The sequence below is a fragment of the Capra hircus genome, assembly GCF_001704415.2.
Source record: "Capra hircus breed San Clemente chromosome X unlocalized genomic scaffold, ASM170441v1, whole genome shotgun sequence".
Lineage (NCBI taxonomy): Eukaryota > Metazoa > Chordata > Mammalia > Artiodactyla > Bovidae > Capra > Capra hircus.
Window position 1 is genome coordinate 49879677 of NW_017189516.1, and position 13012 is coordinate 49892688.

At 33.2% G+C, this 13012-nt stretch overlaps 1 protein-coding gene across 6 annotated transcripts in view; it reads left to right on the plus strand.

The window, feature by feature from the left end:
- Window positions 1-13012, plus strand: part of RPS6KA3 (ribosomal protein S6 kinase A3) — a 102120-nt gene that overhangs the window by 59378 nt on the left and 29730 nt on the right. For all 6 annotated transcript variants that reach the window (XM_018043795.1, XM_018043793.1, XM_018043791.1 and 3 more), the window contains 6 exons: window positions 6805-6885; window positions 7878-7957; window positions 8557-8663; window positions 11303-11340; window positions 11568-11710; window positions 11887-11957. In XM_018043795.1, coding sequence (XP_017899284.1) covers window positions 6805-6885; window positions 7878-7957; window positions 8557-8663; window positions 11303-11340; window positions 11568-11710; window positions 11887-11957 — 520 coding nt within the window. The remainder of the gene's footprint in view (window positions 1-6804; window positions 6886-7877; window positions 7958-8556; window positions 8664-11302; window positions 11341-11567; window positions 11711-11886; window positions 11958-13012) is intronic.

Here is a 13012-nt window from a genome sequence, read left to right on the forward strand (position 1 = left end):
ACTTTATCATTTTGACTTCTGGTCTGCAAATAAGTTTTCATTCTAAGCCTCTGATTTTGAAAAAAAAAAAAACCTAATGTCAGATTTGGTTCTTGTAGGTAAACAGTCTCTTAGAAAAAAATTGTACCTAGATTTCAAAATACTTAAATCTTCCTTTTTAAAAGTAGTATTGGTTTTTTTACCACATAACCTCTAATTGTTTTATGTGTTGATTCCTAACATCTCTTTTTCCTCTTCAACTTTACCTGTATTTTCTAAAGGTTTTAAAATATTCTGGAAGGAATATTTGTGATGATCAGTTACTATTTCTGATGTTATTCTTCCCAATTAGTAACTCAGGCTGGATTTTGCCATCGTTTCAAGAAATTTCACCTTCTTCTATAAACACCATCCATTGCTTCTGTTCTTTTGCTCCTTCCTGAATGTATTTTCTTTCTTATCTAGTCTCTACTTCCTGGCCTACTACTTAGTTGATTCTTGCAGGGACCAGGGCATTAAAATTATATCCTTAGTGTCCTACTCTGTGTCACTATTTTTTATAACTTCATACTCAGGAATCCCATGTTATAAAGCTGCATTTGTTGTTCGGTCATCCAGTTGTTTCTGACCCCATGGACTGCAGCATGCCAGCCTCCCTGTTACTTACCATCTCCCAAAGTTTGCTCAAGTTCATGTCCATTGCATTGGTGATGCCATCCAGCCATCTCATCCTATGACGTCCTCTTCTCCTTCTGCCCTCAATCTTTCCCAGCATCAGGGACTTTTCCAATGAGTTGGCTGTTTGCATCAGGTGACCAAAATACTGGAGCTTCAGCTTCAGCACCAGTCCTTCCAATGAGTATTCGGGGTTGATTTCCTTTAAGATTGACTTGTTTGACTTCCTTGCTGTTCAGGGGACTCTCAGGAATCTTCTCCAGCTTATTTAAGAGAGTTCATTTACAGAAGCAACAGAAGTAGTTTGTTTTCATGTATATAACAGCACTTGTGTTGTGCATAATATATGTAAAGGAAACAATGAAACTCTGAGAAACCTCAAAGATATTAGGAAAGGAAAAACATGCCCAATTCCTTTTAGAGAAGGCTAATTAATAAGATTCTCAGTATTCCTCTAGTCATCTAGTTAGCTCCATATCCTCAAGATTCCTGTTGCATTTTCCTTGAAATATTCAGAATTTCACTTGAAAACATATGCCTCGAAGAGTATTCTAAAAAAGAATAAGAAAGGAACAAGCTTTATCAGGCTTAAAGCTTATTAAAGCAATAACAATTCAGTGTATTTTGTGGGGGGGGAATAATATAGGTATATAAACCAGTGGGACAAAACAGTACAAAAGTATTATATATTAAAGTTTAATATATGTGTTACAAAAATATTGAGTATTTGCTGTGCTGTATGACAAAGCATATGTCCAGAAAATGAAAATTTAATATTGATTTTATAAATTTTGCTTGAAATACTTCTGAACAACCTGGAAAAAAGTTAGTCTTCTCTTAAACCATATACCATAGTAAACAACAATCTAACTGAATTTTACAATTTAACACATCCTAGGAAACTTGTAAAGAAATGTTGAGCAAATCACAAATTATAAGCAGATTGACAATACAAAAATTTTTGGCCCTTCATATAATGAAAAGTAGTATAAATAGGAAATCAGGAGATTATTTGCCTCAGATATTACAAAATAGTAATATATAAGGAATTTATTAAAAGACTCCTACTGGCCAAATCTAGAACAGTTTAAACATTGCAGTAATTAATGATAGTGATCGATTACAACCCACTGAATAAAGAATCCATGGGTTAATCCATAAAATAATTCATGGAGAACAATGGAAAGCTCTTTCTTACAGTAGAATTCCAACTAATAAATGTAAAAGGAATGATTGAGTTAGGAGTTCCTAAGAAATAACATTACAACCTCCACCTACAGGGTTTTAGAATACATTTTCTATAAGGGGATAAAATAAACCATATTTGGAAAGATGTCTCAGTTTTCTGATAAATGCATGTAAAATAATGAGTCTTTTCATACGATGGCAACATAAATTAGAAAGCTGTTTTGCATTAAGTATAGTAAGCCATTATTGCTGCTAAAGTAACCTGAGGAAATAATCTCAAAGGAAGATTTTGTGCACTTGCAATTTTTTCATTGCAACGGTATTTACAATATCAAGAATTTAAAATCTTATAAATATTGAAAAATAGAGAACTATTTAGAAAATTATGGTATACCACTTAATAGAATATTATTTAAATGAACTATTTCAAATGTGAGTATAAAAATGAATGTAATAAAAATTTGCAAGTGAACATTATAACAAATTTGTCTACCTAAAGTATAAAGATATAAGCTATAGAAGAGACCATAGAAAAGTGAAGATACTTGACATATTGGAATTGTAGGTTGCTGGTGTGTTCTTAAATTTAATTTTTATTTTTCTCAAAGTAATCTGCATATAGAGACTTGTAAAAATGTCAGTGCTTTTCCTATCCTTCTCCCTATCCCAATTCTTGACCCTCAGAGACAATGACTTCAATCTCTTTAGCTGCTACTTATGCCTTTTACCTCTACAATCAGTATTCTTATATTGTAATTCTTTGCCCGTTTTCATTAGGGGACATAATCTTTTGACTTCTACCATGGAAGTTTTGGATTTAGCTCTTTTATACTACCATCTATACAAAATTTCCCTTTTCATGTCCTCCTAGTAATATTTCTATGATGCTTTATAAAAGCTGTTCCTTGCAGAGCCAGATAGTATACTGAAGTCACATATCCTTCACATCTTTGCTGATTAGATCTCCTTTTCTAAATTCTGTATCTACCTTTTTCTGAGTTTGCTTTATAGTTTTGGTGGAATACATCTTCTAGGAGGGACTTCAGAAAGGTTGGACAGTAAATTTTTTGTAACTTTACATGTCTGACAATGCCTTTATTCTATCCCCTCACTTAATTTATAATTTGACTAGATGTAAAAATTCTAGATCAAAAATAATTTTCCCTCAGAAATTTGGAGACATTGTTTCTATTGTCTTCCAGTTTCCTGTGTTGCAGTTATGAAATTTATTGCCATTCTGGTTCCTGGTCTTTTGTGTGTAAGCTGCTTTTCCTCTTTGGAAGTCTTTATAATCAATCTACTCTTTATCCCTGGTGTTCTGAAATTCATATAATGGTATTTCTTTAGTGTGGATTTTTAAAATTCATTGTACCAGAAATGGGGTTGTCTCTTTCAATCCAGAAACTCATTTCTTCAGTTCTGGGAAAGTATTTTGTCATTTCTTCTCCATTTTACAACTGCTACTCTTTGGATATGTTGAACCTCTGGGTTTGTTGATTAAATTTTATTTTTTTCCTGTATTCTAGGAAATGTTATCAACTATCTTCCAACCCTCTAATGACTTTTTGTTTTTACTGTTATTTTTAACTTCCTAGATTTTTCCTTGTTCTCTAATTATTTCATTTTTAAAAACCTTTTATTATGGAGAGTGTCAAACATCTATAGAAAAATATAGAACCCCCATATACTCTTCTCTTTCCTTCAGTATTTCTCAACTTATGATCAATCTTTTTTGTCTGTGTTCTTCCCCTTCCCCTGTTTTGATATTTGAATCAATTTTCAGACATTGTATAATTTCTTGCATAAATGTTTTGGTGTGTATCTCAAGAAGATCAAGACTCTTTAAAGAAATAATATAATTCTGTGATTATATCTGAAAAAAACTTACTGTGCAGATGTCTGATAACTCTTCAGATTTCCAGTTGTCCCTATTGTTAGAATTCATTTTTTTTTCTACAGTTTGTTTGAATCAGGATCTATATATATATATTTTTTTTTGGTAGCTCTTTTTCATGTTTAGAGTCTTTTCTTAAATTCTTAGGAATTCTTTGCTATCTTTTCCTCATTTAAGAGTGAGGTACCAAAAAGCTGATTGGAAGGGATTTTGTGGCAGGAATTTTCTGAATTCTCATTGGCTTCTTTTCCTTAAGCTTAGATTTTAGCTTTCTCTGATCTGCTGTGTGAGTTATCACTCAGTCACTTTCTGCTACTGCTTCTTCTCTTTTTTGTCCTTGTGAGTTTGTGTGTAATTTTCCCATTATTCTAATTCCATTAGGATTTTTAAAAGAAAGTAGAAAGTAAAACATTAATCTTTAATTAGAAGTCTCTTTCCATTTTGAAGTTCCTATTAATACAATGAATGGGGTCAAAAAGAAGTCAAAAGTGTTAGGTTGAGTTTATAGGGACTCTTGTCCTAATAATCTGTGGGCCTAAAAGGTTTTGTAAACTATTGCTTAAAGCATTTGTTTAATATGGAATTCTAGACACACAAACAGCATTTCTTCTTATTTGTTCTCATGTTCAAGTCGAGTTTAAAATCTAATAACTAGTATGTAATACAGATTATTCCAGATGAATGTAGTTGCTTTGCCAACATGAGTCAGTATTAACAACTTCTATTTCAGGATTTAGAATTTAGCCAATATAAAATTAGTGGTTCAGAAGAACCACTAATATCCTAATCAAGATTCTTGATGGTAGGATGATTTATATTTGTCACTAGGTCTTTATATACATAAAAGAAACCAGATTGGAACTATTGCACAGACCTGTCTCCAACAAAAGGAAGGAATTCTTTAGTGAGTGAATCTTACTGTTCATTTTGAACTAAACAAGGTCTCATCAATATTGCTTATAAGGAAACTATCTGACAAGATAATCATAATAGAAAGAAAACCCTGGTTCTAGCCTCTTATTTTATACAGAAGGAGGCAGAAAGTCCCTGAACAAAGGATTTTACCAGGGTAACTCATCTAGTTATTAGCATGGCCACTAAACTATAGCTCTTAACTCCCAAGTAATTTTTTTATAGCAGTAGAATAATAGAAGAGTGATATACAGTAAATATAATGATAGGTATTTTTGCTGCTTACTGAGCAGAGGAGTGATTTTTAAATAATAAGCTTTGTATAATTACTGAAAGAGATAGAAATTTGGAATCTAGCTTTAAAGTAACCAGAACATAATCCAAGATTGTATGGGTAGTAATGGAAAAAGGGCAGTTTTGGGCTAGAGTAGAACAGACTTGTCAGCAGACCTAGGTGATGAACCTCATTCACACAAATAGTAGAAAGGGCCTGTTGGACATGAGGCACCAGAGTAGTAGTGATAGGACAAAATAACAAAATCAGAGATTGATATCTGAATTCAATATATCAACAAAGCAAGTCAGGTAAAAAAGCTGTATTGATAACAAAGCAATTGATTCCTTTTCCAGTTTTGCATATTTTCAGTCACTGGCACCAAAATCTCCCATTTGGAGGTAGAAAACTGGTAGAATGGCAAATGTAGGATTTTTTTTTTAAGTTTTGTTTATTTTTTCCAGAGGGCTTATATCTGAGTTTTAAATATCAGTAGTCACCTTTAATTGACATGGAAACCAACTCTCTGTTCCCACCCCTGCGCCCCCAAAAGACTCTCCCATTCTTTCTATTTAATCTTTGGCATAACCATGCAGCTCTTTGGCCTGAAAAATAGAAGTTATGTGTGATTTGTCCTTATTGCACAAGAGAAAAAAATACTTTAATGAATGATCATTTTCAACTCTTAAATCCATTCAGCTACCAACAGAGTACTTATCAGATGATTAATCATCAGTTTACTTGTCTCATTCCCACCAGATTATGAGCTTCTTGAAGATTATTTTATTTGTATCTCACAGTGCCTGGCACACAGAGTTTGCTCAGGAAATGTTTTGTTGGTAAAAGAGATCTTTGCCCACATACAGAGTCAAATGTAAATTCATCCTGGCATTCCAAATTGTCAGGAATCTGAATCCTCCCTACTTCACATCCTCCCCTACATTCCCCTTCCTTCCCCCCGCCTCACCCCCACCAACCCCCCGCCCCGCACCAGTTTTAACACTGATTAGATTCCTTCTTGTGCATCATGCATGCCTCCATGTCCTTGCTTGCACTGGCACTCTATACCTGGACTTTTCTTCTCTGTGTCCAATCCTTCTTGCCTGTCTAAATTCTACTGAGAGAGTCCTAAACACTTCTTTACTCTAGCCTTCCTGTGCAAGTAAAACTCATCTTTCTCTTTTCTGAATTCTTGTACTTATTCCTGGTGGTAATACATCATTTTATTGCTTTATCATATTCATGGTACTATAACTTTATCATATACATGGTGCTATAATTGAATATCTCTTATATCAGGCTCTGGGATATACAAACCTTATCTCACAATGGTCACACAGCCCCCAAAGATACAGTGGTGTTATCCCCATTTTATAGATGAAAGGTAATAGAGGCACAGAGAGTTTAAGTAACTTGCTCTAGATTACACAGATCAGTATCCAGATTTTTCTAATTCCAAAAATCTTTACTCTTTTAGCTGCACTATAGTATCTCCTCTCAGTATCTCTACTCTCCTGCCTCCCTCAAAATACACCTTTTGGGGTATATCTGTCCTTCACCTTGTCTGCCACATACTTTAGATGCTTAGTGAGTGTTTGTTGAATTGAGTTGATATGATTGGTAGGGAGGGGTATTTAAATCTATTTCATATTTTTATATCCAATTTATTCTGGTAATACAATTTAGTTAAAAAATTAGTTAATGTTGAAAATTTAAGAGTAATGAATAGTTTTATTTATACATAATAATTTTATTTCTATGTGAATTCATACTTTTATACATATAAGCAAAGTTTTATTTAATGTAGTCACCAAAGAGATTTTATTTCAAAGATTGTCTCTGGAAGCTATTGCAGTATAGCCATATGTACAATATTTTATAGTTCGAGACCGTGTTCGGACAAAAATGGAGCGTGATATCTTGGTAGAAGTTAACCATCCTTTTATTGTCAAGTTGCATTATGGTAAGTTATGAACAACCTCCTACTTCATCCTTTTACCTCATTCTCCCATTCCCTGATTGCATGCAGATATACAAATGTATATAAAATTTACTTGTATATATTCATATGTCTAGTAGATACATATAGTAAGTCATGGAAATTGAACCAATACTTCTTAGATAAATTTTAAAAGATTTTTATTGCATTTAGTTTCATGTTTCTTTTAAACATTATAGTTTCTGAGTAATAGCCATAGGAATGGGTAATAATAATCATTAAAAAATTATAATAATTAATAATAATGTGCCAATATTTTAGCCTAACTTAAAAGCAAGAAAAATCCCTAATATAGACATCCTGATGTTCTTACGATGTGTAATTAAAGCTAACCAGTCCACATTTTTTTTGTAGTTAAGTGACATGGTTTTTGTATTTTGTTTCATGGTTAAGTAAGTCTTTTCTGTTAGGAATTTTTCTTAACTGACCACATGTTTTAGAACTATTGTATTCTTGAGAGACTATTGCCTGAATAAAATCTAACAAATGTTCTAGTGGTTCCATAATAAGAAACACTGTATTTAACATTTCTACATGAAAACTAAGAGGAATTGGTGATTAACTTGTAAATAAAAATTAGTTGAGATCAAAACTCCAATATTTTGGCTTGAGACCTCATGTGAAGAGTTAACTCGTTGGAAAAGACCCTGATGCTGGGAGGGATTGGGGGCAGGAGGACAAGGGGACGACAGAGGATGAGATGGCTGGATGGCATCACTGACTCAATGGACATGAGTTTGAGTGAACTCCAGGAGTTGGTGATGGACAGGGTGGCCTGGCGTGCTGCAATTCATAGGGTCGCAAAGAGTCGGACACGACTGAGCGACTGAACTGAACTGAACTGATGATATAGTCATTAATTGCTAAAATAGTATTTATTTGTGAATGAGTTGACCTAATGTAAGCCCCCAAAATTAAACTATGAATTAAATGGAAATTTTTATTTCTTCTTTCAGCTTTTCAAACTGAAGGGAAGTTGTATCTTATATTGGACTTTCTCAGGGGAGGAGATTTGTTTACACGCTTATCCAAAGAGGTATATAATTAATCTCTATTTTAAATCTATTTATATGCATCCTGTTTTAAGTAAAGCTTTGTTATGTTTCAGTATTATGCTTATCATATTTTCTCAAGTGGCACACGATTCTTACATTGAAGAATCAGAACCAAAAAGAGTTATTTTCCTCACTTTTGAATTTATTCTGAAGGTAGATTTTTAAATTGATAAACTGTCTTTTGTCCTGCTTCTTTCAGTTTTAGGTTTTTCAGAAGCAATAATATATCAACAAATATCCTTGAACAATCAGTAGTGGAAATTCAGCATGCATTGTAAAGATCATTTTTCATTTCTAAGATTTTATTATGGTGGGGCAACAGTGGCACAAACTGAATATAGTTGTTATTTAACAAAATGTAAAATTATTTCCCACACAATGCATATTTAGCATTTAGTAAGTCATTAATTGGCTGATGTAATCATCTTTGCAAATATCTTCCATAAGTGAATTGTACAGGAAACTACATCTAATTAGCATATTTATAACTTTTAATATTTAAACTGTAGAGTGGAACTTTAAATAAAAATAGCAAACACCAAAAGAAAATAAAGACAGAAAAATTATTATTTTATTTTAGGTGATGTTCACAGAAGAAGATGTCAAATTCTACTTGGCCGAACTTGCACTTGCTTTAGACCATCTACACAGCCTGGGAATAATCTATAGAGACTTAAAACCAGAAAAGTAAGGAATCATGCTGCTAAGTTTAATACAATGTAATGTAATTATTTAAGCAGTAAAACAAAATAATGTTATTTGATAGAACTATCACAAACATTGAGTTAGAGTGCCTGTGCTTCACATTTCTGCTAACCCTCTGTATTCTCATACTTTTAAATTTCTGTTAATCAAAATATCTGTTCACGTTATCTTGTTTTTATTTACATTCAAATCTTTGCTCATAGATTTATTGGCAGTTTGTCTTTTTGTGTGATTTTTCTGTTCATTGCCTTTGCTAGTTTTTCTTTTGGAGGATTATGTTTTTCTCATTGATTTGTAAGAGACCATTCTTTATAAGCTAAGATTTTACCATTTGATATATATTATAGATATGCTTTTCTAGTTTATTTTAAAATTTTATAGTATTTTAACCTGTACAAGTATTTTTTTTCTCAGGCCTACCAATCTTTTGAGATCTCTTCTATGGCTTCTATTCTTAGGAGCCATAATTCTCTAACTTGACTAAGTTCATGATCAGATTTTTTTTCTTCTAATTTCATGATTTCTTTTTTTTTTTACTTTTAACTCCATCTAGAAAAATTTTGGTATGGGGGATGGCATGGAGCTAATTGTTTCCTCCAAAGACCATTTATTGAAAATTTTCTTCTCGACGTGATTTCAAATTTTTGGTGTGAGTTGAGCAAATTTTACATTACTTTTATAGTAGTGGTTACCAAGAAACTAATATTTAAAAATTTCACACAGTTCTGTGCTTTAATTTGTCAGTGTTTACTGTCTACCACTTTGAGCAAGAAAGGGTTTTTTTCATCCTTTTTTTAAAAGGACATAAACAAGAACCTTGTTCTATCAAGAATTTTTAAAAATAGTTTTATTGAGATGTAGTCCACATACTCCAGTGTTCATGGCAGCATTATTTACACTTGCCAAGATACAGAAGAAACCTAACCGTCCACCAGTAGATAAATGGATAAAAAAGATGTGTGTATTTCTCAGCCATAAAAAAAAAAAAAATTTTGCCATTTGCAGTAGTGTGGATGGACTTGGAGGCAAGTTCCTATGATGAAAAAGACATCTTTTTAGCATGTTAGTTCTAGAAGGTCTTGCAAGTCTTCATAGAACCATTAGCTTTTTTGTCATTAGATTGAGGCATAGACTTGTGTTACTGTGTTGTTGAATGGTTTGCCTCAGAGACAAACCAAGATCATTCTGTCATTTTTGATACTGCACCCAAGTACTGCATTTCAGACTTTTACTGACTATGAGGGCTACTCCATTTCTGCTAAGGGATTCTTGCCCACAGTAGTAGATACAATGGTCATCTGAATTAAAATCACCCACTGCTCTCCATTTTAGTTCACTGATTCCTAATATGTTGATGTTCACTCTTGCCATCTCCTGCTTGACCACATCCAATTTACCTAGATTCGTGGACCTAACATTCCAGTTTCCTATGCAATATTGTTCTTTACAGCATCAGACTACTTTCACCACCTGGCACATCACGACTGAGCATTGTTTCCTCTTTGCCCCGACCTCTTCATTCTTTCTGGAGCTATTTTTCTGCTTCCTCCATAGTGTGTTGGACACCCACTGACCTGGGCGCTGACCTTTCAGTGTCATATTATATTGCCTTTTCATACTGTCCATGATTCTTGAGGCAAGAATACTGGAGTGGTTTGCCATTCCCTCTCCAGTGGACCACGTTTTGTCAGAACTCTCTACCATGACCTGTCTGTCCTGGGTGGCCCTTCATGGCATGGCTCATAACTTCATTGAGATCCATGTGATTTTTTTGGTTAGCTTTCTGTTCTTTATCATAACCCATACCTAAGAGCACAATAAATATTCTTTATTTTTCCTTCTAAATCGTTTTCTAAAATCACAGGTTTGACTATCTCTGCCTTCCTTGCATGTAAATCTTTTATGATCTTCATTGCCCTTGAGAAGAAATCCAAAGTCTTTGGTATGCTGTATTGGCCCTTTACAGACTGGTCTCATTCATGCAATGTACATTTCTTATCTGTGCTCTGCCAGACACTGAGTTACAAGATGAATAAGGTCAAAGTCTCAAGGAGTTCTCAGTTTACTGAAAAAGAAAACACTGGGTAATACCAATATACACAATAAAAGGATGAATCAAAGAAAAGCAAGGAGTGTGAGGAAGGTGTGTTGAAGAGAAGAGGATTGTGTAAGTTGTGTCAGAAAATAAACTAGGAAGGAATGACTAAGTCAGATGCCTTTTAAAAGACCAAGAAAATGATAGCTCTAACACATTTGGCTTAAATTTCCAGACCCTTTGTCTATTGTTCAAGCACTAGGGAGTTTAGTTAGGCTACCTATGCAGAAAGGCACTAGAAAGAGCAACTTACAGGAATAGATTTTAGTTCCTTTCCTCATGGTTCTCAAGTGTCCCTGGCTCTTTAATACAAGTTTATATCACTTTGCCTTTGGGATTTGTTATATGTGTGTGTCCAAAAGAATAGTTTTTCTCCTCCTTTACCTTTGCCTTCTTATTTACAGTCTAAAGCAATGTTTTGGAATGACTGTAGTGGTCTGATGCTTAGCAAAGTAATTTCAGTTTTAGCTTCTAAAAATCTCTCTTTGGTGGTTTGAAAAGATTTTCTGACTTTGTTGTCTTTCAGCATTCTTCTTGATGAAGAAGGTCATATCAAGTTAACAGGTAAAAATCCTCATTTTGTTAAAATAGTCTCTCCTGTTCTATATAATTTCCTTTAAGGTTGATCATGATATAAATATTAAGTAACATATTGTGTTAAAAACTTGAATTAGAGTTTTTAAGTAATGTGAATATTAGAACTATTAATGTAAACTTTGGAAGTCAATGTTTGAACTTTGTATGTGCAAATTATGGTAGGGTATTTATGAAATTGGTATTTATTTTCTCAGACTTTGGCCTAAGTAAAGAGTCTATTGACCATGAAAAGAAAGCATATTCTTTTTGTGGAACTGTGGAATACATGGCTCCAGAAGTAGTTAATCGTCGAGGTCATACTCAGAGTGCAGACTGGTGGTCTTTTGGTGTGTTAATGGTAAGGTTTGAGTTTTTTTGGTATTTTTTTTAAAAGTTCAGTAGTGACTGTAGTAGAAATATGTCACTTATTTTATTCTGTAGCAATTTTAGAAGATTTGATTGTGATTAAAACGATGCTTTTTGTCTTTCTGATAAAATTTTATACTTACTAATACCTCTTATTTTTCTTTATAGTTTGAGATGCTCACTGGTACACTACCTTTCCAAGGAAAAGATCGAAAAGAAACAATGACTATGATTCTTAAGTAAGTATGCCTTGAGTTGTGTGTGTTTTGATGAGATTTAAAAATCAGTGCTCTACACTAAAAAATGAGATTTTAGAGTGTTAGATATAGTACAATAAATAACTAAGAAATTCATTGATATTATGATATTCATATTATATGGTTGAAATATGAACAAACCCATATAATTATCTTCATGCTAACATTGAAAGCTTTACCTTTGAGATTTGGAATATGACAAATATGCCCATTATTCTACTTCTGTTCACATTGTTCTGAAGGTACTAACAAGTACAGTAAGGCAACCAAAAGTTTAAGATTTAGAAAGAAGAAATAAAATTGTCATTGAGAATTCCCTGGCCATCTAGTGGTTAGAACTTCAGACTTCCACTGCCAGGGGCCCAGGTTTGATCCCTGGTCAGGGAACTGAGATTCTACAAGCCATATAACATGGCATGGCCCAAAAAAAGAAAAAATGTCATTTAGTTAAAATGATTGTGTCCATAAAAAATGCAAATCTTCATATAAATCCTTGGTATTAATAAAAGCTTGATAGAGTCACTGGATAAAGGGTCAATAAATAAAATCTATTTCATGATTGAATACTAGCAACAGAAAATGTAATTTTTTAAAAAAGATTCTGTTTACCATAGTATAAAAAATATCAAACCTAGAAATAAATCTAGAAGTTATGTAAGAACTCAGTGCAGAGAACTTGAAAAATGTATCAAGGTACTTCTTGCACATTGAGAAACCAGTACTCAGGTAGTCATAGCAACATTACTTATAGTAGCCAAAAGTTAGAAATTAGATTGTTAACAGACGAATGGACTAATAAATTATGGTAAGTTCATATAGTGGACTACAACAGGGATTGACTGTCTATGAATATTTTAGACTTTGTAGGCCACACACAGTCTCTCTCAGATATTTGTATTGTTTATTCTTTCTTTCTAACACTTTTAAAATGTAAAAACCATTTGTAGTTCAAAAGCCATACAAAAATAGGCTGAAGCCTTTTGCCCCTGGGTGTAGTGTGCCATACAAGAAAATTAACAAACCACGGTTATATGCAA